Genomic DNA, 27,282 nt, shown 5'->3' with positions numbered 1-27,282 from the left:
AGCGTTTGTGAACAGCAGTTTTCAGCTCTTTCCACAGATTCTCGATTGGATTCAGGTCTGGACTTTGACTTGGCCATTCAAACACCTGGATACGTTTATTTGTGAACCATTCCTTTGTAGATTTTGCTGTATGTTTGGGATCATTGTCTTGTTGGAAGATAAATCTCCGTCCCAGTTTCAGGTCTTTTGCAGACTCCAACAGGTTTTCATCCAGAATGGTCCTGTATTTGGCTGCATCCATCTTCCCCTCAATTTTAACCATCTTCCCTGTCCCTGCTGAAGAAAAGCAGGCCCAAACCATGATGCTGCCACCACCATGTTTGACAGTGGGGATGGTGTGTTGAGGGTGATGAGCTGTGTTGCTTTTACGCCAAACATATCGTTTTGCATTGTGGCCAAAAAGTTCGATTTTGGTTTCATCTGACCAGAGCACCTTCTTCCACATGTTTGGGGTGTCTCCCAGGTGGCTTGTGGCAAACTTTAGACGAGACTTTTTATGGATATCTTTGAGAAATGGCTTTCAACTTGCCACTCTTCCATAAAGGCCAGATTTGTGCAGTGTAAGACTGATTGTTGTCCTATGGACAGACTCTCCCACCTCAGCTGTAGTTCTCTGCAGTTCATCCAGAGTGATCATGGGCCTCTTGGCTGCATCTCTGATCAGTCTTCTCCTTGTCTGAGCTGAAAGTTTAGAGGGACGGCCAGGTCTTGGTAGATTTGCAGTGGTCTGATACTCCTTCCATTTCAAGATGATCGCTTGCACAGTGCTCCTTGGGATGTTTGAAGCTTGGGAAATCTTTTTGTATCCAAATCCGGCTTTAAACTTCTCCACAACAGTATTACGGACCTGCCTGGTGTGTTCCTTGGTCTTCATGATGCTCTCTGCGCTTTCAACAGAACCTTGAGACTATCACAGAGCAGGTGCATTTATACAGAGACTTGATTACACACAGGTGGATTCTATTTATCACCATCAGTCATTTAGGACAACATTGGATCATTCAGAGATCCTCGCTGAACTTCTGGAGTGAGTTTGCTGCACTGAAAGTAAAGGGGCCGAATAATTTTGCACGCCCCACTTTTCATTTTTTTATTAGTTAAAAAAGTTTCAAAAATCCAATAGATTTCGTTCCACTTCACAATTGTGTCCCACTTGTTGGTGATTCTTCACATAAAATAAAAAAATTATATCTTTATGTTTGAAGCCTGAAATGTGGCAAAAGGTTGAAAAGTTCAAGGGGGCCGAATACTTTTGCAAGGCACTGTATGCATGTAACATATTTTGCACTCATGCTTATTGTTAGTTTCACTGGATTAAAAGTTTTAAAATTAAATTTAAAGGCTTTGACAATATATGTGCATATAAAAGAAGGTGCCAAATGGCACAGAACACACTTTGGTCCTCATAGAGTCCCTTAGGAAATGTGTCTGAGTAGTCAAATAACTTCTGCTATTTGTTAAGTAAAACAGAATCAGTTGACAACTGCAGCATTCGCTTGCTCTATATTTGGTGTTTTCCACCAATCTCCATTCTGTGATCAAATAAGAAATAATAGAAACAAAACTGAAATTTCAGATTAAACATAATCTTATAACCTGTAGGGAGAGACTATAAGGAATTATAGTTACCAAGATGCAGAGGAAATAGCATAAAACTAAACCATGATTGTGAGAAGTCTCAGGTTAGCTGTGATTTTAAAATTAAAATTAGTAAGCACGGTCTTTTGAAGTGATGGCACTGATATTTTTAAAATACTTAACCTTCAGTATGTAGAATCTTAGACCAGTTCATATTATATCTAAAATAAGTAAGAGTAAGAGAGGGAGTAATTGAGCAAGAGAGGGAGTGATTGAGCATTGAAAAAACAGAGTAAAAGAGGGAGTGATTGAGCAACGTTCACATAAACAATATAGTATCATCAGTATCAAGTACAAGATTTATTTTTAATGTTCCATGTTTAATGGAACATTATTATAATGTTTAAGGACCCAATGTTATGTGGGTCAGATGTGACAGAAAGGCTGTGCTTGTGGGTGGGGTCCTAACAAAAAGTCAACAGCAGTGGGAAGAGTCAGTACCATAGACAAGACAAGTACCCTTAGAGATAGAGATCTTTGGAGAACACTGTACAGTAGTTCCAAACTATTACTGTGGAGGTAGCATATTGTCTTTTATTTTTATTTAACTCAGTTCACATGCCTGTGTAGTTCAGGTAGGTAGCTGCGTCAGCATGCGTAGGCTGCAAAGGAACAAGTAATAGGTTTATTCCTGCTGAAAAGAGAAGAAAGGAAACACAAAGTTTCAACAGCCGAAAGTTCTTTCCTTGTTACAATGTATGTTTCAGTAAGAAAGCTTTTTAGTATACTGAGATATATTGACTTAGAATCAAATTCTTTAATTTTATGCAGTGAGATTTGTTAAGGTTAGTTGCAAACATATTATGGGTACTGGTGATGAAGCCCTTTATTGTGTCAAAAAAATCACTCACTAAGCCAAAGTTAAAACCTAGAAATTCATCAACTTGGATTTCATTAGATTTGGATGCAAGCTACTGAAGTAGCACTGTGTGACTCTATTCTGCATAGTGGAAAATATTTGGTACTTCGTGTTGTGATCCAATAAAACACGTCAGAATGTACACATTATGGAACTGAGAGAAGAGGAATTTTGATGTGAGGATGAAATTGATCCAAGAAAGCAATTTATAGCTGTCAGAATTAAACATAATTCCTTGGTAGATGGGTTAAATGTTCACCATGTTGACTAGCACATGGTCTAATTTACAGACTGATAACTTAACATTGAAGTAAAGCAATCTAGGTCTCAAAGAGTTGTGACAAAACCCTTATATGCTAAAGTGGTTTTAAAAAGTGCAATGCAAAAAGTGGTATTTTTTAAATGAAAAAAATGATGGTGTCTTGAGAATTATCAAGATCACAAAGTTATATTTTGGTTATATTTTGGGGGTTTAGCTTTTGGATGCATAACTATAAAAATCAATAGTAAGGTAGCACCAAGTATTTCTGTGGAATTGTCTGGAGAATGGAAGTGTTGCTCAGAATAAATTGCTCTGACTCAAAATGATCACAAGAGGGAGAACTGCTCCATTTATATGGACCCAACGCTACAACGCAACAAAACCCCCACACTCACATAGCCACATGTTACAAACCCACTCCTCCATGTACTCACGTTAGGGTTACAAACTCCAGTGAGGGTGGGGGTAGTTTACAACGAAGATGAACTAATGAGCTGGAAACATGAACAGTTCTTGTAAGGCCTGTAAAGGCTGCCCCCTTGAGGTGGGGATTGCGTAATTAACCTCTTGAGCTTCTGTCATGCAGTAATACCCGCAGACCACTAGATGCCACATTACAAATGCAATTATTCTGTAAATTATGTGCTTACATTTATATCTCTCATTTAATCTCAAATGCTCTCAAAGTACTTCACATATAATAGGAGACCCACTTAATCCACTACTAAAGTATTAAGTAAACTTAAAAGCAGGGCTGTTGCATAGCAGATCAAGTGAGAACTTAATGGGAAGGCCAGATTGTGAAAGTCTAAAATGTTTAGTAATGGCAATTTAGTCAGGGTACTGGCTCATATAAACATTAAAGAAAAAAATATAATCTCACTTATTAAATATTGTTTTTTCAAAAGCTAAAGTGTGCCTTTTTAATAAGAATTTAATCAATGTTTTTTTCTACAGAGTTTGTCATTTACTTAGGTCAGTTATTTTAGTTATGAATGAAATCAGAGAAGTTGCATTGAAGGGAGATGCAGTGGTTAGCATTGTTTACTTGGTTCAGTTCCTTGAGTGCTATCAGCTGTGTTTTCTCCCTGTGTTTGCAGCCCAGGGTCCAAAGACATACATGTAGGTTAATTATTGGTTTCTGGAAGAACTGGCCTTGGTATGAGTGTATGTCTGTGCTGGATAAACACAGCATATGGATTTTCCAACTTTTGTAGAAGAGGCTACAGAGCTGTGTGTGGTTTTTTTTGAGGATTTGGGATTATATAGTTTCCAACTTATTTAACATATTGTTTAGGTATGAAGCAGTTGTGTCATGAAAACTAAAGCATACTGTTGGATCTACCACAGTGCTCTCCATTTACATTTTATTTGTTATTATTTGCCAGTATTGCAATATTTTCTTTTTTGTGCTTTTAGTTTGGACAAATCTAATTAAAATAAAGCAGTTTTATAATGTTCTTTCTCAAGGTGAATCACAAGGAAGCAGTTTACTTTAACATTGTACAGTGGTGATGAGCATTTCTGCCTCACTGTAGTGTGGCTCTTTGGTTCAGTTCCTGGAATGCTTTCTGTGTGGAATTTGTATGTTCTTGCTGTGTTTGCGTGGGTTTCCTCCTGGTGCTCCTGTTTCCTCCCAACAGTCTAAGGACATGCTAATAGGCTAGTTGGCTTTGGACATTTGGCCCTGGTGTGATTAATGTGATTACCAGTAACAATCTGATTTTATTGTATATTTTGAAGCATGTGGCTCAGGTCTTCCATAGCAAAGCAATCTAGGCTTTAGTATGTGTACAGAAGTAAAGTACCTGTTGTGGCTTGCAAATGTGTTTCTGATACAAAGCCCAGAAAGTAAATACAGTATATGCTGTCCAAAAAACTGTCAATGGCATACTGCATCTTCTACTAGGTAATATCTGTTCTTTAATTATATACAGTACTTCTTTTTACATCAGCACTGAATGGACATTATGCACTTATACTGTAACTGAACAGACAGTCTTTAAAATTGCATTTTAAGACGTTAATGTAGTCAACAACACATAATTCTAATCAATACTAGTTTCTTACAAATGCATACACATTCCTAAAGACTTAAATGACAAGTAAATATTCCATTATTTCCCAGAACTAATCTTTGTCAAACATATACTCATTGGAATGAAGTTCAGCTCTTGAGGGATATAATGTGAACTTTGGAAGTATACTCATCACAATTAGTTGCTTGGTCAGGCACAGTTCTGACAGGATTTTTGCTTGTCGAAAGAGGGGAGGAAACCTGGATCCAGTTTAAGCCCCCCTTTCTCTGCTGGCTTTGTATCAAAATCTGGTTCAAACAGGAAAAGAGGAGAGTTCCACTTAGCCTCGCACTGAAGACAGCTTTACAGGTAGAACATGCACAAAGCCTCAGTAAATGGCAGCACAACAGCTGGTGAAGACATAAAATAATAGGAATAATCATTGATATTGAGTGATGCCAACAAACTTTTAGCAGTATTATTTCATTGATCAGGTGAAATTGTAATTGCAAGCTTGTCACAAAGTGTCTCTTGTTCGAAATAAGCACTTGGGCAGATTTCCTTTTATACTGTATATGTCTCTTATCCCAGCATTTACTTTCAGCCGAATTAGTTCCACTTGCGGTTTGGACAGGGGTAGTTGCAAATTAGATTAGTTAGCTGTGAAGTTGTCAGGATTTCAGAGGACATTACAAACCACTGCGCACAGACTTTTGAGTCGTGTCAGCATAAGTGTTGATCAGGTATAGTGGCGCCTTGCCACATAATAGGTTCCCCATTTGGTGGATACTTATACTTTAGCCCAGTCAAGTGGATTTATGACAGGTGACCTCCAACTGGGGCTTGAGTGCAGATTTTTCTCCCTCTTGGAGTTGCAGTATAAGAGGCATTGATGTGGGCAGTTCATCACTGGAGGTGTCATAATGCACACAATTTATGGTGCCCTGGTTTGTGTCAGAGAGCCAGAATATCCTACTTATCAGAATCCCATCTCCACTGCATTCTTAAGAAGCTGATTCAAAGGAGTTAAGCAGTGCCAGGGTTCCTTTCTGTTTAAAGCAAGAGAAAAAGTATAATTATACACTTTCCTATCACTTGTTTCTAACAATATTAACTTTGCTTCTATGCTATGCTCAAGCTGAAGGCTGGTCCGTGAGCAAGTTAGTGTTATGTGCACCTGCAGTGTGTGTAGCAGCTGATACAAGTGTATTTGCATATTTTAAGTATTACCAATTTCAGTCCATCCATTTTCAAATTGCTTCATCCAACCATCAGAGTCAGGGGGAACCTGGAGCCTATCATGACAAGCAAAGGGTACAAGGTGGGATACAACCTGGATGGGACACCAGTCCATTGCAGGACATATACAGACACAAACACTGACTCCAGAACCATGTGCCCAGACGCCATTTAACCTACCAGTATGTCTTTGGACCCAAGGAGGAAACATACTGTACATGAACACAGAGAAACTTACTAAGAATGATGCACTATTAAACTTCAATATTTGTGACTACTACATTTGCAGTTTTGTCTATTTATGAAAAACTACTAGTAACCCCTTTATCTGCATTCACAGACCAAAAGCTCCTATTTGCAGGCTGTGCAGTAGGAGAGTAAATGTGAGGCACATAACTTCATCTCACAGATCTGCTTTCTCAGCCTGCAGTGGTCTCTGTAATAATGGCCTACCCTGGTTTACAAAGAGTTAAGGTTTATGTAGAAGTGCATCATGGGTTATGTTTTACTTCTTCAGTTTCCATCAGGAAAGCGTTACATATACAGTACGTTGTGTGTAGTTCTTTATAAGAGTAATGCCTGTATGTGAGTATTGTATCGTTAAATAAAAGAACCGTTAAGTTATCACAGTCGTCATGAGTCTCACATGAAAGGATAAAATAAATTAGAAGAAGAAGAATTAGACAAATTGCAGGAACAGGAGAATCAGTTGGTTGAGAAAATGTAAGTTCCTTTCTTGTCTGTTATTACTATGTTATAATAAACTTCATTACAATACGGCAGTGCTGCTTGTATAATAATAACAAGATGTAAAAAATAAAAAAATGCTCTACTAAAAATGAAAAAAAAAAGACCTCTAATACACTGTTGGGTAAGCTGCAGTGTAACATCATAATTTTTTTTTGCATATGCAATTGTTAGAATTATAGGGGAAAATAAAGCATTGTTTTAAGTTGACAGTATTATGGTTCATTAAAAATACTTGATACCAATAAATGCTATCACCCATTCATCCGTTTTCTAACCACTTTATCCAGTACAGGGTCATGGGGGAGACAGAGCCTGGCCCGGCAAGGAATGGTTGCAAGACAGGATAAACCCAGAATGGGACACCAGTCCATCGCAATTAATACTACCACTATTTCTGAAATAGTTTACGGTTATAACAAAATATTACTACTATAATGCTTGTTTTGCAAGCCACAGAACCACAGACTTCAAGATACCTAACCCTCACAAATACCAAGGCTATACTGTATGCATTTCATTCTAATCAAATAATACTGTACTTTTGTACAAATTCAGTTCTTTCTCTGTTTCCCTGTTGCAGTAAAGCATTCTTTAAAGATGGGATGTTTTTCTTTGTTGCACTTTTTGGATCTGATTTGATTACAGACATATCTGTTTTTGTAATATGGTGACCAACATTTTAACATTCTTGATTTATATTCTGCACTTCAGCTGTATATCCTAACATCCTGCTTGCCATTTTATTGCTCTCAATACATTATGCTCACAGTGCATTAGCTATTTCCTAGACAATGTATTTCATTCTTAATGTTCTGTCTTTCTAAAAAACATTTTTTGTCTCATTGCAATAAGTTTTTCTATTTATCTTCTGGCTGTTGGTATATACTTTGTATTTATAATAGTATATACTGTATATATATATACAGTATATATAGTTCAGGTGGGTAGCTGCGTCAGCATGCGTAGGCTGCAAAGGAACAAGTAATAGGTTTATTCCATGCTGAAAAAAAGAAGAAAGAGAACACAACGTTTCGGCCGTGGAGCCTTCTTCAGGTGTGAGAGAGACAGGGCAGTAGGCAAAGGTAAAGTAGCGGGAGAACAAAGGTTGAGAGGGAGGAGGAGTGAGAGGCGGGAGCAGGGGACAGAAAGAGAGGCCAATCAAGAGGTGTGAAGTCAGAATGGGTGCAGAGAGGTGTGAAATGAAACTTCCAATGAATGGAGAAAATTTAAAAGAACAGTAATCTGTCGTTAAGGGAAGGGAGAATGTGTGATCCTAGCTGCAGAATAATTTTAGTTTCGGTGGTCTTTCTGATGTATGAGTTCGGAAAACCGTCTTTGAGAACACAGACGGAGAGATTAGAGTGGTCGTGGCCGTCAGAGGTGAAATGAGAAACAATGGGCTTGGAGAGATCTTTAATCTTCACAGCCCTGACGTGTTCTCTGAAGCGGTCTCCGAGTCTCCTTCCTGTTTCCCCAATGTAGATGGCTGGGCATTTACTGCAAGAGATACAGTAAATAAGGTTGCTGGAGGTACAAGATGCTGTCTGGGTGATCCGGAATTGTCCTGAGGGGCCTTGAATGAGTGTGGTGGTGGCTGTGTACTTGCAGGTGATACAGCGAGCTCTTTTGCAAGGGAAAGTGCCTGGTGTGGATGGTTGCTGAGGGCGGTCAAGGGAGCTGTGGACAAGGAGGTTACGCAGATTAGGTGGTCGGCGATATGAGATGATAGGGCGATCAGAAAAGAGGGCCCCAATGGAGGGATCATCCTGTAGGATGGAAAAGTTCTGGTTAATGGTCCTGGGGATAGGAAGTGTGTTAGGGTGGTAAGGAAGCACCAAAGGAATGCGGTTGTTACGGCGGGAGTTCCTGATCGGGTTGATGGTCCGGGGGGTGTTTTTGGCTCGGGCAAGGGCCCTGTCAATCACACTGCTGGGGTATCCTCTGTTGATAAAAAATGAGTACATTTCGAGGGCTTGGTTTTCGAAGTCGATGTCGTCGCAGCATAATCGTCGTAACCTAAGGAACTGTGAAAAAGGAAGAGAGTTTTTAGTGTGGTTGGGGTGAAATGAGCTGTACAGGAGGTAGCTGTGTGAATCCGTGGGTTTGTAATAAACTGAAGTGGACAGTCGGGGGTAGTTGATAGACAAGTGGATGTCTAGAAACGGAAGAGTGGTGGAAGAAATGTTAACCGTATATTTGAGGGACGGGTGGAAGTTGGTGAAATGGTGCAGGAAGAATTCAAGCTGATCGTTGGAGCATGTGGCGGCACCGACACAGTCATCGATATATCGTTTGTATCGTTTGTAATAAACCTATTACTTGTTCCTTTACAGTATATATAACCTTTGCTTTCATTTTTTTGTTCACTTTAAATGGATATCATCATTTGTTCTCTTTGTCTAAAGTGTTCTTTTAATTGATATATTAAGGTCACTGTTTTCTAAACTTATGATTGAATAATAATTCATTGCATTAATATAGTGCTTTTCTTTACAATACACTTCCTATATAGAAGGCAATGCACTTTTTCACAATCACATGGGTGATGGCCAGCTGCCCCATTATGCAGCAGATCAAGTCAAAAACCAAGAAATTGCTTCAGTAATTGAATTAAGTGGGAACTTTAGAACTTTAGATTTTCATACAAACCCAGATTAGGAGACACCATGGCAGTGGTTTTTACTTACTTCTGTAATGTGTCTGTTCTGTGTTTCAAATTGGACACCTTTAGTAGTGCCACCATTTATTTTGTTTACTCTGTATCTAATCTACTTCTTGGAATTCATCTAATTCCTTTCTAATCTGCTAGAAATGCAAGCTTTATGTGTAGCCATTTGCCTTTTAATCATTTTAACACATTAGAAAAAGATATGGAAGTTGCCTTAATTGTAATAAAAAATGAATAAAGACTGGCTTCTGCTCATAACACACAGGACATGTTAAAAACAATCGAACATCTTAATCTCTATCAGGGATAAACAATGTTTTACCTAAACTTTTTTTTACTGTTTAAAATCCTTCTAAAATAAGATAACATACAGTATATTACATTAGAAACACTCAAAGAACAATGTAGCTTAGATTTGAGGCATGCCTACTTAAAAATGGTTTATAAAGACACAAATCAGCCGAGACAAAATCACTTCAGTGATTACACAGAACTGTTATCCAGTAATGCTATAGCAATTACAATTTAAAAAAAAACTTTAGGTACCAAGACATTATGTGAAGAGCTTCTAGCATCTGCCTAGTAGTGTATTACCAAGGGCAATATTTTCAGCAAGTAACTGTAGTTATTGGCTTCCTGTTTAAATGGAATTCATTTCCCAGGATGTGCACAAGGAATGTGTTGTTAAGGTAATGAATCCAAAATTCAGAGCAAGACACATAGTGCCAAAAAACACAATGGTATTTTTTTTGCTTTTCATCATATTCTGTATGAAGGCATTACATTTGCAAATAAAAAATGTTTCTTATTTGGATTATTATGTTCTTGTAATGTCCACTTTAAGTTTTAAAGATTTGCCTGAAGGTGAATATTCAGGGTTCCAAAAAGCAGAAGGCTATAATTTTTAGGGGCTAAACAATTTACAGGCTGGTAGCCTGTTGTAATTGTTCAGATTATTAGTTTTGTTATTCTGCTTAAAGATGATAAAAAAAGAGGCTGGTATGTCACTTGTGTTAGAATTTGTACTAACTTTATGAGTTTGAGTTTAACTTTTTTTATCTGAAAGCAATTAAAGTACTGAACTGAACCATCTTTGACAAAGTTACCTAATATTCAATATATAGATTTGTTTACAACAGGTTGTCAGGTCATTTAAACATTTAAACAATTTGTTCTCTGAATCCACTTGGAACAGTATTTGGTATATATACAGTAAACTGAGACAGATTCCCTCTCAAAGTCAGTTGTTACATTAAAAATCACAGAACCTACCAACCAATTAAACCCCTTCCACTTGCTGTTGTTCTTAATGCCAAACCTGCTAGGCATTACTGAAATCACAATGCAATTACAATAATGCAATTAATTTAAATTTAATTTAATGAAACTTTATTCTCATAACATGTAACACAGGTATTGCCAAATCATTTGTGTAAAACAGAACAATAATAAAGATACTTCTTTGATTTGATAGAAATAATGTACAGTATCCCTTCCAATGGATTATTGTGTTACATGTAGTCCCCCCCAGTTACATTATGTATTAGCTCTTAAGTCTGAATCTGCTGAGTGTATCCACCCATTGTCCCTCAGGTTGTGACAGGCAGACAAGTACTGACAGCTCCAAAGCTTGCTCATCCTCTCCTAGCAGGATGGGTAGTTTATTATTCAAACCATCATAGAGGTTTATGAATAATATTTTCCTACTCAGGATTTTGAGTAAGTTGGTTTCTGCTATTTTTTCTTGTTTTATTTTTAGGCAAGGTTAGCAGCAATTAAATCTCTATCTTGATTAGTCCCAGGTTACAGTGACTACACAGTCTGTCACTTCTGGATGTGCACTCGTTTTGTGCTCGGCAATTTCTATGGTTTGTCACTGTCTTTTGTTTTGGATTTCTAAACCTGGCAAACCCTGGCTGAATTGAAATCTTTTCCATGGCTGTGACCGATAATATTCAAGCTTGTTGTGTATTATACAGTTCCAATATAATTTATTCTTATTTTCTAAGCAGAGTTTCAGTTTGAATTCTTGTGTTATTGTTGCTGGAAGGTTTGGAAGTGCTTCAGCATTATATGGTGGTAATGTGGTTCAGCTGAGTGAGAGGACAAACTGTAGGAGACAGGAGTCCCGCAGACTTTTGAGGAGGTAGAAGAGTAGGTCACCGTACTGCAGATGGACACAGAAACTTGTTTCTTTATAGAGTGAGGTAAGTGGAGTGCATTTAAAACACTGGGTGCATTTCCATGAGTCTGCAGGAGATCTTTGCAGAATTTCAGATCTAGGATTTCTGTTGAGCTTTTCCAACTTTATTGGTGGTTTTATTTAGCTAAAGCACTTCTTTATTACATAAATTATCCTATTTACCTTAGCCTTCAATGCCTCTGTTCAAGGCTGATGCTCTCTGTTGCACTCATACTCAGGTAGAGGCTGTTACAGCTGGTGCTACTGTATGCTCCAAAGTGGTAATGGCAAGTGTAAAACCTATAATACAGTGTATACCTACTTGTATTTTCCACTAGGATGGCTGCCTGACCACCATTTTGTTCTGTTGTTGACATGTGTCCCATACCACAGACCGCTGCTGTGCAAAACCTCTAATAATGCCACATTTCAAATATGGCAATATAATGTTTTTATGTAAACCAAGACAGTTGCCTGACCACCGTTTTTTTCTTACAATTACAGCTTTCCCTGTCATGGGAATTTCTGTTTCAGTTAAAATCAAAACTTGGCAGGTTTTAATAATACTCAAACCTGCTTCCAACTTGCACTTCACAGATTACAGTGATACTTTTACACCCACGCTATATCATAATGTACTTGTACTTGGCCTGTAAAGCAAACAGGGCCTATAAAAAATGCATTTGGCTGATTAACTCAGTATTTACTCAGTAGGCATCTTTATAGTGTGAACCGAATTACTCTATAGTGAAATGGTGATTTCAATACACCATTGTAAGCTGCAACTGTGCAAAACATATTACAGCCACTTTTCTTTACTACAGAATTTGATGACAATGAAAAATGTTTAGAAGCCTGTGATATGCTCTGGCTCCCCTGTGACCAAGAACTGGATATACAGTAGCAGTTAGAAAATGGATATATAGTTTTTGGAGTTGTTGGTTGACATTAACAGTGACAGTGATGGTAATGTGTGTGCCTGATTCAACTGCAAGAAGGCTGTATTGTGGAGAAAATATGTACAGTATATTACTGAAGTGCTGTAGTTCTGTATTTGTTTTTTGTTCTGTTACTGTATATTATAGTTATCCACTTGTTCCCTGTGCTTTTCAAGATAGGCTTGGAGCCACTGTGATCCTGAATTGGATAAGCAGTTATTGAAAGTGATGTGACATTATAGTTGATACAAAAAATATTTTCAAAAAAGGGAAATGAGTAGAGACAGTGGACTACATTGCCATATATTATCACTTGTTCACTTGGGGCTTTCTGTCTCATGTAAAATTTAGTCTCTAAGTAAAGTGACACTGTGTCAGTGGTGGGAAACTGCTTAGAATTTCAAACCATAGAGTGACAAGATTGTGCAAAAAATCATGATGTAAATCAGATGGTGAGGAAAAGGAGACTGGCCTATGTCCAGAGTGTGAAATTCAAATTCCAAATTGTAATATTACGGCTTGAAATACATCAAAGGAATCCAAGGAATCAAGTTTAACTAAGGAAGAACTGTTCCGATGCTGTTTCTGTGCATATTAAAATAAGCAAGTGCAAGAAGCTTGATGCAGACCTAAATGGAGGTCAGGGACCTGTAACCTTGGGTATTCATAAGAAGCTGATAATTAAAGGGGAACTGCAATGCTATTTTCATATTTCGAGGTTAGAAAGAATTGCAAGAAAGAGCGCATTTTAAACCACAATAAAAGTAGAATGTACACTGTAACTTGTAACACCTCTGATTTATATCACAACAAAATAGAATAAATTTCCAGATATGCGCAACGTCATGTTCTGCGATTCAGAATGAGGCAACAAAACTTCCAGTGACGTGTGCGGCCCTGTGACATTGTAAACAAACAGGCTTGTGAATACCTCTCTTTTAATCCAATAGAACTATTGCTTTAGATTTTGGGGCGGTTTTGCTGACAAATACAACTTACTTGTTAACTCTGCATGCAGATTGTGTTGGAACATTTCTGCAGAGAAATATATGCTGCACAACCTGTACTCATTATGGAGACTAGTGAGCAGGAAGAGCCACATCAAGTCGTAATTCGTGGAACTCGATGGTGAGTTTGCAACAACATGGAGACTTACAATACTTTCACAAAGTTCACAATGTAGTGCTTAATTAGAAATTTGTAAGTTTTTACTATAACATAATTTTTTTTTGTTACTGAGATTTAAAGTCTGGTCTGGGAAATTGGGACTGCAGGTCCCCTTTAAAGCAGCTGTAATCTGGATAGGATGAAAACAATATGCTGAAAAGTAGTTATTTCACAGATGCTAAATGATTCCCTTAAAATTAGAGGAAGAAAGAGCAAGAAAAAATAAGTTACAGTAAATGTCCACCACATTTAGCGAGGCATCCAACTGGTTATGACTTTAATGGACTCGAAGTATAATATTTATGTAGCCATCAACACACCCAAGTTTCCCTCACAATAACCAGCAAATACTGTACTTGCTTGAGGCAGAGGTTATGTTGAGAGGGTATGTACGCAGTGTTGAGAATCACTCTTTACTGCATTGACAGTTGGTGCCAGGAAGTTTTTTTATGAAATTAAATCCTATCTAGCAGTACATACAGTAAATAGTACTCTCCTTGCAACTGGATAATATGCTGAAGGGCTTGAACAGCAGGATACCAAGATTTTTTGCAAAGAGTGGTTAAGTACGTACTGTATGTTAACAGGAGTGGAAAAAATGGTCACCAGCTTGATGTGAACAGGAAAAATATGTTTTACTTTGAGAATAATAATTTGATAATTAAATGAACACAACAATAAAATCACAAGAGCTGACAAATGAGATGGGTTCTTGCTGCTTCTACCTGTGTGCCCACCTTCTTTTTTTCTCGCTGAAGAGATCAGTTCTTTTAAGTCAGTCTCCGCGCTATGGCCTCTTTCCAGGGCAGCAATCTGTTTTTTGTATTGTGGTAACCAGAATCGAACGTATTTTGTGGTTGCAGTAGAGCATTATATTATTTGAAAATTACCAAATATCTGTAATATAATCTGTATTTTTAAATAAAATCCTTATGTTGGCTTTTTAAAATGGATTTTCAACAGTGTCTGGATTAGGTCACTTATGACTACAGTTTGTCACAAACAGACATTTTAAATTCTGTACCACCCGTGTGATACAATATGTATCATTTATTTTCTTTTGGCTTGTATAGTGTCATATATCCTGACATAAAACATTGTCTAATTGAAAGATGGGGACATACACTATATTCATTGTTTAAAGCAGCACTTTACATTTTTCTTTATAATATGACAATAAGGTATACCATGATTTTAATTATATATTTATGATCTCACTGGTTGCAAGCAGTAAGCTTCGGGGAAGTATATGCAGTTGAAATAAGAATTAGTTTATGAATAGAAAACAGTTCAAATAAGTGGTGAATTACAACTTGTGTATAACCTGTGATGAGAAAACCGTTGACAGATAAAAAATCGGATTATAATCTCTACAAATTCTGAAAACATTTATGATCATGTATATGGCAGACTCTATCAGAAACTCATATGTTTTATCAAAACATTACTCTTGATTTTGGTTATTTTGACATCTTTATACAGTACATTGTCAGACTTGAAATGGGCTTCCTGAAGATCAAATGGTGTGGATATTTATTCAAAATATTTAGAGAATCTAATATTTTTTATTAGAGAATCCAAGTTTCTAGATAAAATTTTGTAAAGCACAATTATGAAGGTTCGCTCATAGCAGTATTGAGCAAGTCAGTAGTTATCTACACAGTAGAGAAAGAAGTGTGCTCATCCAGACATTTATGTAAACAGATGATAAATGGCCAGGCAATAAAACAAAAAATATTTTTAATATTGTACAATGACAGTTAATAGCAACATCCAAAATAAACACTAAATGGAAAATCAATCTTAGAAATATACACAGAAACAGCTCATAACAGTGTTCAAATACTCATAGCAATACTGAATTAAAAAAACAAAAACAAATCAGGATGGTAAACATGGTGTTCAGAAGCCCAATATAATGTATTTAGAGATGCAGTTTTTAACAATGGTATTAAATTTTGTGATACTGTATATAAAAGGCACACCCAAAACATATACAGTAAAAGTTACCATGACTGAATTAATCTATCTTTCTGTCAGAATAAAGGTCAATAGAGCTCTGCAAATCAATATTAAGTGAAATGAAAAAAAAATGAGAGAAATATACACCTTACAATTTAAACGAGTTCCAGTTCCACTGGATTAGATCCACTGATATATGTTATAATTCAAGAATATACTGCAAAAAACAGGATTATTCAAAACAGAAATATACAAAATCATCTGTACTAACTGATAATAAAGTAACAGGCTTAGTCCATAAATTAATCCATAGATAGATTAGTCCAGGCTTAGTCCATATATTTTGTTTTTTTGAGCTCTGAGATGAGTGTTCCCAGTATAACTAGTTGACTAGTGTATTGGCTGACTTGTACAGTAAGTCTTAAGATGTACCACATAGGACAATAACTAGGCAAACCAACCTGCTGGATGGACTTTGTATCAGTCTGATGTATTTTCTGTGCTATACATTGAAGACAGAGTAATCCAATGAAAACAGAAGAGAGCTTCCTTAAGGTCAAAGTGGTGCAACTTATTTACTGGCCATCTGAAGGATGAACTGCCATGTTGCATTGCAAAAAAGAGTAAAGAGTAAGCTTCTATGGGACTGGTTATAACCAACAAGGCAAGCCATATTGGCAGAGTTTTGTAAAAGTTTATTTGAATCTGCTCCTTCACTCTTTTCTAGAAGGTTCATAATACACAGGTTGTGTTATAGGCCTTCCAATTCAGCTTGACAGAACATTAAGCAAAGATATCTCCCTTTCTGATTGGCATTCTTAGGAGTAGCCACACACTTCTTGTGCAGAAGAAAGTGGGGTGAAAATCCTCTCTTCTACCCGCTGAACACAATAATTTAATATATGTAAATTGCCAATGTGTTTTATAAGACATTTCCTGATTCATTTCACAATTCTTTCAATGAGTGAAACTATTTTCCAGCCAATCAGGAGATTATGAGCCTAAGAGATCATTACAGGGATGAACCTTATCCAGTGTTGCAGTCTCCGAGGTAAGGTTTCCTTGGTTCTTATGGACAGGGAGTTAGGACCTCTCTCCACACAGCAGCTGATTAATCACGTTTATCATGGGTCTGTTTATGGTGACCATAAATGTAAAGACTTTCCTAACGTTTGTAGTGACTATTAAAATTAAACAGTGGGAGCTCCTTACCTGGTGTCTTGGTCACAAATCTCTGGAAGTTCAGAAAAATAGAATTATGAAAAGAACATATTTATTAGCATGTAGTTTGTTAGCATATCTCTTTGGAATGTTTGTTATGGAACATGTGACTGGAAAACCCAGTTACCTTGAACCACAATGACAAAATATGAGTGGAGACAATACTTACTAGGGGTCGTATGTGGACAGTCCACTGGGCACAGTATTATTTCAAGCAAAAACCCTGCTGTTAGGGATAATGGTGAGGTGATGACCTAATTAGATAATTTTCAAGGATTTATGCAGCTTAATCATACAGTAAGTACTATGTAATTCATTCTGAAGAGTTTACTTTTACTTTTCAACCATATGTGACATTATAAAGAATGGTGTTTGCTACTTATATCAGTATTCCAATGAAGCAGCTAATATACTAATATCACGTAAAGAAAATAAGTGACATTTAACCCAAAAATAGAATAAAAAAGTTTCACCATGCATTATCTCATTGAGTGGTAGTTAGTTAATGTAGCTGTGGGATAAGGCACAAAGGGGAAGTATAACAGTCAAACTGGAAAAATATCAAAGCATGCCAGCAATTATTTTTAATCCCTGTTATTAGGGTGAAGCCAGAGAGACTTCCGCCGCAGTTGTGCACTGTGAAGAATCAGCTTGTACGATTCTTCAAGAATGTTTTCTTTTTCCTAACATCAGGAAGCACAGTTAATTTGTAACACAATTTGTCCTTTGGAGTTTCCTGTTGTTAGACTGTTAAGTAGCCCCATGGAGCCATGGATTCAATTTGAAAAATTATTGCTCCTCAGAAGAACATAGCAGTGAGAAATCAGATTAGCCACTAATTGGTATAATGGTCATACATTCAAAAAATAATTTTGTTATTTTAAATATATATATACATATTTTAATTTTCCATTAAAAAGTATTCATACAATCTTATCAAGAAGTTAAATTGCTAAAAACAATTAAATTGAAAATTATATTAAAACTGATTTGGTAAAAACACATTCATGATTTAATATCAGTGGATCAGTGGAATATCAGTGGAAAGCCATGCATGTATGCAAGTTAATTCTCTAACTATTGCCAATGGGTCTACTCCTCTTCTCAAGCTGTTTAAATCAATGAGTCAGTCAAAGTGACGTGTGGTCCAACTTTTGCAATATGTGGTGTCATCATAGCTTCTCTTGACTTTGTGCCCGATTGCCCCTGTAAAGTGAGATGGAGGAGTGCAGTGGCTAGGGGAGAGGCCGTTTATTTTTCTAATTTATTGAATGGAAAATGCACATGGGGAGGGACGATTAATGAGAAAAGTACTGTCAGCAGAAGTAGCCAGCAGACCACATAAATAAAAGGTTTACCTTTGTTTCAATGGGAGATCATGTTGTCTTTAGACAAGCCCCTAGGTCCCTTTCCCACTGTGTGCTTTCTTATTGTGTAACTCCTGTGGTTTAATTATGTTCTAGATTTTTCATACCTAACTGCAAGCTCTGCAAACATTCACTTCACGTCTATCTACTCAATTAGAAATCCCATAACATTTTACTGTATTGTCTGAATTATTACTTTATTGTTAATCATTTTTCCAAGCTTTGTATCATCACCAGGTTTAATTTGTTACTGACAATTTGATTAATATGACCTTTTGCATATGAAGAGGAATGGCAGCAACAGCACAGAGCCCTGTGGGAATCCACTTCTGACTGACGCTTCCTATCTGTGTTACTCTTCAGATTATGTGCTGGAGCTAGATTTGAATCCATCTACATGGCTCACCCTCAATTCCTACATCTTTTAATTAATAGCCAATATATGGGGAAACGCATTAGAGCCTTTATGAAAATCGAGTCAGGTGCTGTCTTTTTGTAGATTCTTCAGAAAAATCTAGAATAGGTCTTCTCTACAGAACTGTATTTCCTGTCACCAATAACAGAATTACTTTAAAAATAAGATTTTTTCCCTAATGATATACTCTAGAACAGGGGTGGGGAACCTTTTTTTCTGCCAAGGGCCATTTGGATATTTATAACATCATTCGCGGGCCATACAAAATTATCAATTTAAAAATTAGCCTGCTATATTTGGTCAAACATTTAATTAACTCACCCCTAATGTGATGGCTAGAACTGCTTCTCTTTGGTGAGGCATGTGATGTTAGCTGGCATTGATGATGTTGCTACTCGCAACTGCTTTTCCAGGTTTGTGTCGGTCAGTCTGGAGCGCAGTCGATCAAACAGCCACTTGCTATCATTGAGTTCCCTGACAAGTTTTCCCTTCATCTCCATGAACTGCTTGACTTCATCCTCCAGTTCGTAAAACACAGTGTGTTAACACTTTCACAACGAGTACACTCCAGGCCTGCCTTGCACTGACTGTCCTCTGAGTCACCGCAATACAGGCAGACAGGCCGCGGACAGCCGACGAGAAACAAGCGTGTCTGTCCCGTCATGTACTCGTATGTGTCCTGTCTATCCCATAATGGACGTTCCTTGCTTGTCCCTCAAAATGTACGTTATTATTATGATTCACTTAATATAAATTTATGTTGCTATGAAAAAAGCTCCTAGATTTATTGAATTTCTAGTCCCGCCTGCGTAGGGCTGGGCGATATGGCCAAAAACATTATCACGATAAAAATGTTCATATCAGTCAATATCGATAATTATCACGATAAATGTCAAATCATTATTTCTTTCAAGTTTAAAGGCAGATTTTTTCTCCTGAGTGAAAGTTGAAGAAACCAGACAGTTAATTGGTAAATTAAACAACTCTTTATTATAAGAACACAACACTTGCCAAACAGCAGAAACATTAAACAAATCTGTTAGCTGCCCGGTCTGCAACACGCATGCACAAAGCATGAACATTTATCGAACTTTTGTTAAAATTATATCGAGGAAAATTATATCGCGCCAACTCTACGCCTGCGGTTGCCTTGGCAGGGCCAGACCAAATGATTTCGCGGGCCGGATGTTCCCCACCCCTGCTCTAGAATATTAGACAATTTTGTGTATATTAGAATTTTGATGGCAGTCTTTCAGTTTGCTTGATTATTTATATTTTTGAAATGACTGTTAAAAATCTAACTGCTGCTAGTGCTTTGCAAATTACTTCACTGAGCTCATTACAAACCATTGGGTGATGTGTGAGCCTAGTGATGCATTAGTTTGTCTGCTACTTAGTTTTCTGTGCCATATATGATTTGTAGCAATTAGCATATTTATTTATTCTTCATAAGTAAAGATAAACAGTAACTGAAATAGTTATTTAGGATATCTGTGATTTAATTTCATCATACACTACACCTGCAAATTCTCATTTAATTATCATGAAATACAAATTGTGCAGGGCCACATGAATGTTAGTCTTACAAACTTTTCCATCAGTTAGTGTGCTGTAGTGTACTGTTTGCCTGTGAGATTGATTAGGTTGTTATTTGAGTGCACTGATGTATGCACAGGGTATTGTGTGATCTGAGCAATATTACAGTTTTGATGATCTTTCATAGTGCCATTGTTGACAAAAAAAAGTCTAAAAACTGAATTTGTGATTTGGCAGGTGTGTTTTGAGTGGAGCCTTTTTCTTTATGTGGTGAAATGTAGGATTACCTTTCACACTCATCCTCCAAGGGTTTTGAATCTCTAGTGATTTTGTACTACAGTAGTATTGCAGTAATTTGCATTTCTATCAGGTTAACCTGAGTATAGCACAGTAAACGTGTTTTAAACTCTTCAGCTCTACTCCTTTAAATGGAAACAAGTGGAGCACCCATGGGTGTAACCAACAGAGTATCACCTACTGTAAATGTACTCTTTTCTAATACAAGAAGTTGCCCAATAGACATCTATAAAAAGATGTATTCTTTGATTTACAGTAGAATTGTCAGTAAAACAAAATTTTAGCAATGTTTCATAACTGTAACTGTGATTTTTTTAAGTTACAATTCCAAAGTGATTACATCATGTGTTAAATAAAAAAATAAACCTTGTCACTTTGCATTTGTAACAGACCTTACAAAAGTATTAACAAATTTGGCTTGTGTAACTGAATGACTAAAAATCTCTTGGCAGCGAATAATAATAATTTTCCCTTTTCTATAACTCTATCATATATTTAATCATGGTCTAGGTTTATCACGATAAACTGTATTGCTCTCCTATTATTATAATTCTGATGACTGCCAGTCCCATCTCTGCAGATATGCAGTATTCTGAATGAAAATCCTTGTATAAGATGAATATAGCCAGTGTTAGTTTTAGCACAACGGTGTCATTCATGGTGTTAAAGTTTTTATTGGTGTGTTTTTAAATCCAGACCTGTGAGAGGAAGTTGAAGTGTGACTTTAATGTTTATCTAGCTTGTTTTGTTGATAAGAAGAAAGCACTGTTATTGTTGGCCTGTTTGATGTTTCTCAGAAAAGAGAAAAAGGGATAACTGCAGCTGCCTTTTATTTGTCATTCATTCCATGCACAGCTTCCAGGTTTCCTTGTGCAGTCTGAAACTGGAACATCAATTTTGCTCGATTTTCCATGACAGATGGACTGTCTCTGTAGAATTTGTGGCTCCTCTTAAGAAAGAAGGGTAAGAAACATAAGGGGACCTTTCAGCCCGTCTGACTTGTTTGATGCTTAGTAGCTAGTTGAGTGCAGAGTCTCATTGTGCCACTTCTTGAATGACTCCAGAATGTGGTCTTGGTTAGATAGAGTGTTCCAGATCGCTTTGGGGTGCTTTCTATTCTCTCTATCCTTTGTGTCTAAGTCACTGGGTGCCCTTGTGACCCTGTGTCCCTGTTTCTTTCCATAGCGAAAGTGTCCATTTTGAAATGAACTATATACAGTGTTTTAAAGGAGAATTTTGATCATGTGTTATATGTCACAGACTTAACTTTCTCAAACAAAAGTACCTCTCCCCTATTTTCACCTTGTTCATGTTTTCTTTGCGACATTTGGTATAGAAGTATTTATCTATTCAAATAAGATTGTAATCATGATTATCTCAGGATTCATAACAGTATTTCTTTCATTTCTGAAAATATCAAATGTATAATTTTAGTAGCACTTTTAAAGAATAGGAAAGTTAATTAGCAGATATTTAGCTGGTTGTTATGTGATTTCTAAAACAATGGTAGCATTACATAGTATTTATAACGGATTTAATTGAAGCATTTAATAGACCATATGACAATAAAATCCATTGGCAACTTTGCCGTTACTTTGCTGTGGAAATTGCCAAGGCAGTATGTTTAAGTAACATGACATGGATTTAAGAACCTATGCCAATTTGCACCTTCAAATACAGCAACCTTACCCAACAACGACATAACAAAGTGGATAAACAATTTTACAGAGCACGCAGGTTGGACTATACCATGTGTGGTTACAAATGTGACTGCAATTGCTCTTTCCATGGTTCATTACTTAAAAATCTTCAAACCAAGCATTTATTTCCACCACAATATCAAGCTGTCGGTTGTTGTAGTGAGGTCTGTAGTGTGCGTCCATGAAGCTGCTTGAAAAGTTGTTTTTTTTCCAGAACTTCTGTTGGAAATGCCTATAGACTACATTTCTTTATGTTTACTCAATAATATACCTTTTCTTTCTTGTTTCTATGAATCTCACCAACACCTTACTTGGTATGGTAATACATTATAGTTTCTAGGTAAACAAATTATATATTCTTTTTTCCTTGAATTTTGTATTCCACAGCTGTTATTCAATGTGATATACAATTACAACTGTGGTCCATGAAAGAAATGTAGACTACAGATGAGTACTCTTCAGGCAATTGTTTGTCATTATCCACTTTTTACATTGCATGCCAGCAGTACAAACAATAGGGTTAAGCACAGAATTGTGGTCAGACATATCTTTCACCATTATCAGTGCAAGTTTCAAGGTATGCTGTGGCCTGGGAAGCCGCTTTACAACCTCTCCTTCCCTGTTCATCCTCTTTCTGGAGTCACAGTCACAGTTAACTAATGACAGAGCCCAGATCTGAACCACTGTCGACTATGAGAAGAAGCAGCCTGTGCTGGAAGGAAAAAAACCTTCCCTGGTAGTATGGAAAGAGGAAAAGTGATCCAAAGGCAATTATGTTAAAAATATACTCGTATAAGATAGCACCCTACCCATCATGGTGCCTTACAACAGTCAAATATATATTTTTCCATATTTAAACAACCAGGATTGATGCAGATCACAACATCAAATAAAAACGTAGCAACTATTCTATACTGTACAGTAAGGTTAAATTTATTATTTAATTGTTCTACTTTTCCCTATTGGCATTGATGATAGTAGGAGGATGAATCCTGGCTGATTTGGCCAGAATTCTGATTATGCAGAAAGTGTTAAATGTTTAAAATAATGGATTCTGTCCTATTTTCTATTTTTAATTCCTGCAAAACCCTTACTTTACATTCAGAAATTGTGTGGGCTCTTAAGGCAACAGAAGGGTTGAACACTTTCCAAAGCTTTCATGAGAATTGTAATTGTCCAGTCAACTGTTCCTAAGTGTGATTATTTCAAAAGACAGCTTTTTTAAACTGAAACCTTCCCAGCATATTAGTAAGGAATTATTTTGTCAAAGTTTTATTTACTCATAATAAAATATGATTGCTATAAAGTGTGTTGGCATGGCATTCCACAATTCCTGTTGGCAGTAGCCTAAAACATTATCCACTGTATTGGAATATCACCAGATCAGACTTAAAACACATTTAGTTGATGTAAAATTGGTAAAATATACAGATTTATGAGACTATTTTACACATCTTCTTTGTATGTATGACTTACTATTTTCTGGCTTTTTTACACAAATTCCATAAGTATTTCCAAAGTATGACAACAATGGTAACATACTGTAAAATCAGTTATTGTATGTTTATCAAAATGATTACCTGAATAAAATCTACAAAAAAAACAAGCTAAGGTTGCCTATCACTGCTGTACACCATTCACAATACAGTTTCAAGCAATCAGTTTCCCATTCATATTATATGAACATAATGTAGTTGCAAAATGAAAATTACAAGCTGTATATGTCTTTATAATCCTTATGCCTTATCATTTCCTTTTTAAAAAAAGCCCGACTGTAGAACCGTGCTGAATTATGTTAGGATTGGAATTTATCAGCATTCGAATAGAAATAGAGCGACCGTGGCTATCAGATTTCAGGTGTGTTTCAGGATAAACGTTTTAACATTTTCCTTATCACATCTTCAAATCCTTTCCAGATGTCATCTCTTCGACGCTATATAATCCTTACTTCAGACGACTCACATTTGATGTCTCACCAATGGAGAAGAATGCCTCAAATTTGGTGAAGGCGGAACTTAGGATTTTTCGATTACCAAATCCGAAGGCAAGAGTTTCTGAGCAGCGAATAGAACTTTATCAGGTAATTTGTCTTTTTTATACAGTAAAGGTAAAGGTATCACTGCCTGTGGAAAAAAATAAAATGTGTTTTACTGTATTTCTCATAAAATATATAAACTACTGTAACTATAAACAAAGTGTATGTACAAACATAGAATATGTAGAAATACACAAAGCTTTGCTGATTTTCCAAACGTATTTCCAAACCAAAAGTATTGTTTTTGCATTAATAATTTCTTAGTGAAGTTCCTGTTTTTTAAACAAAGACCTATGAACAGTTACTGTATCTCCCTACTTAGTGATGCTACTTAACATTGTTACAGCAAAGCAGAAGAGTGATGCTTTTTTCCAAATATGTGAGCAGTTTCACAGTTCTACAATTCCAGACTGTTTGTACAGTAGTGAAGCACTTCTTGTGAAAAGAGCATGGCTACAGCTTTTATGAAAATGTATTGACTCACATACTGTACACTCAATTATTGATTCACTTTTGCAAAATTAGTAGCTCTCACTGAACAGTACAGTTAAAGTATGAACTCAAAGGAGAACTACTGTAAGAGGAGACCGTTTGGAGAATGTTGTGTCTGAAGGGCTCCAGTAAACCTTAAATTAACTCTAGTGAAACTGATACATTGTTTGTTCCATTTACAGACACACACTAATTTTGTACAAGTTTCTTTTTCTGTCCTATGTGTAATGTTGAGTATGCCTGTGTAAGTGGTTTTTAAACAAGATACAACTAATGTTATGTTTTTATGTAAAAGATCAAATGGCAATGTGGCTCATCTAGCCTGTTAGGCAGTTAGTAGCTAATAGATTTGAGGATCGCATTGTGACATTTCTTTTAAGAAGTGAGGGTGATGGCTCACCAACATGACAGGGCAGCTTGTTCCTTACTTCCACAGTCCTTTATGTAAAGAACTGCCTCCTATGGTCTGTTTTAATTGCCCTTCAGCTTAGATTCCTCTAAGCTGTGTCTAAGCTGGATGCATGCATAAAGTCGATTCATTCATCCATTTTCGAATCGCTCCAATACAGGGTAACAGGGAAGCCGAACTCTATACCGTCCAGCAACAGGCACAAGGCAGGGCACAGCCGGGACGGAATGCCAGTCCATCACAGGGCACACAAAGACACAGGCAAATCACACACTCACACTAGGGTCAGTTTTCCCAGAAGACAATTTATTATTTAAAAATGTAATACATACATTACTGTTAGGACTTATAACAATTTTAAACTAAAGGCTTAAAATACTATATTGCATTATAGTTGCAAAATGTTTTAGTACAATTTGTCAAGTTAGAAAATAAGATAATGTTTTAAACAGTTGTTCCTACAGAGCTAATTTTAAGTAAGGAAGGCTGATCAGACATAACACTTAGTTAATGATTTTTCACAAGCCTGGTAGGTGGAGGATTTCTGTTTAGGAATGTTTTCAGTTGGTTCCTGTATGAGTTGCCTATACGAAATTGTGGAATACTGCATCACATCTATCCAAAAACAACAACAAAAGAAATACCTAGCAGTAAGTTATTTATGAAGAGCATCACCATTAGCCATTTAATCACCACCTTCAGAACCTGACATTTTCACGAGAGTTAATATTGACACTGCAATGTTTAGATTTTCACATTCAACAGTGCCTTGCTTTTGCAAAGTAGCAAAACATTATAAATTACAAAACACCTCATAACACCTTGGATGTTCCTGAAACACCTCTGGACTTTCTCCTTGAGGAAATTGAGAGTTCCCATCACAATACATTTATTGTGGTTGCATAAAAAATTGTAAATGATTTTGCTGAACAATATTTTAAATATATCATGTTTGTTTGTGCTGCATCAGCGTTTCTCAAACTAGAGTTTCCAAACTTACAAGGAGGTTGCAAAGCTATTTTAGAGTGGTGTAGGATGTGGAAAATGCTGACAGAACCTTATTTACAAAATTGTAGCCATAAACATCTAAAGTCATTTGAAAAGAAAAGTTGTAAGGCCAGCTTTAGCCACCAGAAGGCCCAAACAATTAATCTAAATTCAATAATAGAGGTTTATCATGCATATTAGACCCTTTTGACTGCATAGTCAAAACTTCTATTATTTATTTTATAGTCAATCAATTCATATTTTAAAATTTGTATTATTTATGAATGATAAGTAATAATAATAATAATAATTGCTTACACTTATATAGCGCTTTTCTGGGCACTCCACTCAAAGCGCTTTACAGGTAATGGGGACTCCCCTCCACCACCACCAATGTACAATATACATTTTATTTTGGGGTAATTTCATGCATACATTTGATTACATACTTTATGTTTAACATCATAATTTCAGGTGATCATAAGTATCGGGGCACATTACTTTAAGTAAATTTGTGGCAATATCTGCATTATGCACCCCACTGAGCTCACCAAACTCTTTGTGTAATTATTCGCAAAACAGGCATACCTTATTGGATTTAAATCCAATCCACTCTAAGCCTTTTTCATTTTTTTTCTCCTGGTGAGCTCATTGCTTGCATTAGTCGTGTGATTTGTTGTGTGTTTTGGATCATTATCGTACTGCATGGTGCTGCTCAGTTAGTATGGAAGCATTTTCTTCTACATATGCAAATAAAATGTTGCTGTAAATTCCACAATTAATTCTTCAATGGTGCAGCCACCATTAGTGAAATCCTCAAGAAAGATGAGTGAACTTAGTCTAGAGGCAGCCATGTGCAGGGCATGACATTGCCTCTACTATGCTTCAAAGATTAGATGTTCTTTGGAGCATGTGCAGTTCCTTACTTTCTGTCACTTTGGTAATGGCTGATCTTTCTATAAAGGTCTCATCTGCCTATAAGACTTACAAAACTCTCCTAGCTCATCTTTGTAATGATGGGAGGTTTATTTTAGCCAGCAGCCATATCACCCTGCAACTCACAACTGGCAACCCACTGAAGCTAAGCAGGTGTGAGCCTGGTCAGTACCTGGATGGGAGAGCTCCTGGAAAAAACTATGG

At 36.6% G+C, this 27,282-nt stretch overlaps 1 protein-coding gene across 1 annotated transcript in view; it reads left to right on the top strand.

The window, feature by feature from the left end:
• tgfb2 (transforming growth factor, beta 2) overlaps positions 1–27,282 on the top strand; it is a 57,407-nt gene that overhangs the window by 13,097 nt on the left and 17,028 nt on the right. The window contains exon 2 of the mRNA XM_088624866.1: positions 24,136–24,299. Coding sequence (XP_088480992.1) covers positions 24,136–24,299 — 164 coding nt within the window. The remainder of the gene's footprint in view (positions 1–24,135; positions 24,300–27,282) is intronic.

Source organism: Lepisosteus platostomus, chromosome 3 (genome assembly GCF_059453375.1).
Source record: "Lepisosteus platostomus isolate fLepPlt1 chromosome 3, fLepPlt1.hap1, whole genome shotgun sequence".
Classification (NCBI taxonomy): domain Eukaryota; kingdom Metazoa; phylum Chordata; class Actinopteri; order Semionotiformes; family Lepisosteidae; genus Lepisosteus; species Lepisosteus platostomus.
The sequence above is the reverse complement of the archived record's forward strand: the minus strand, read 5'-3'. Positions and strand labels throughout refer to the sequence as shown.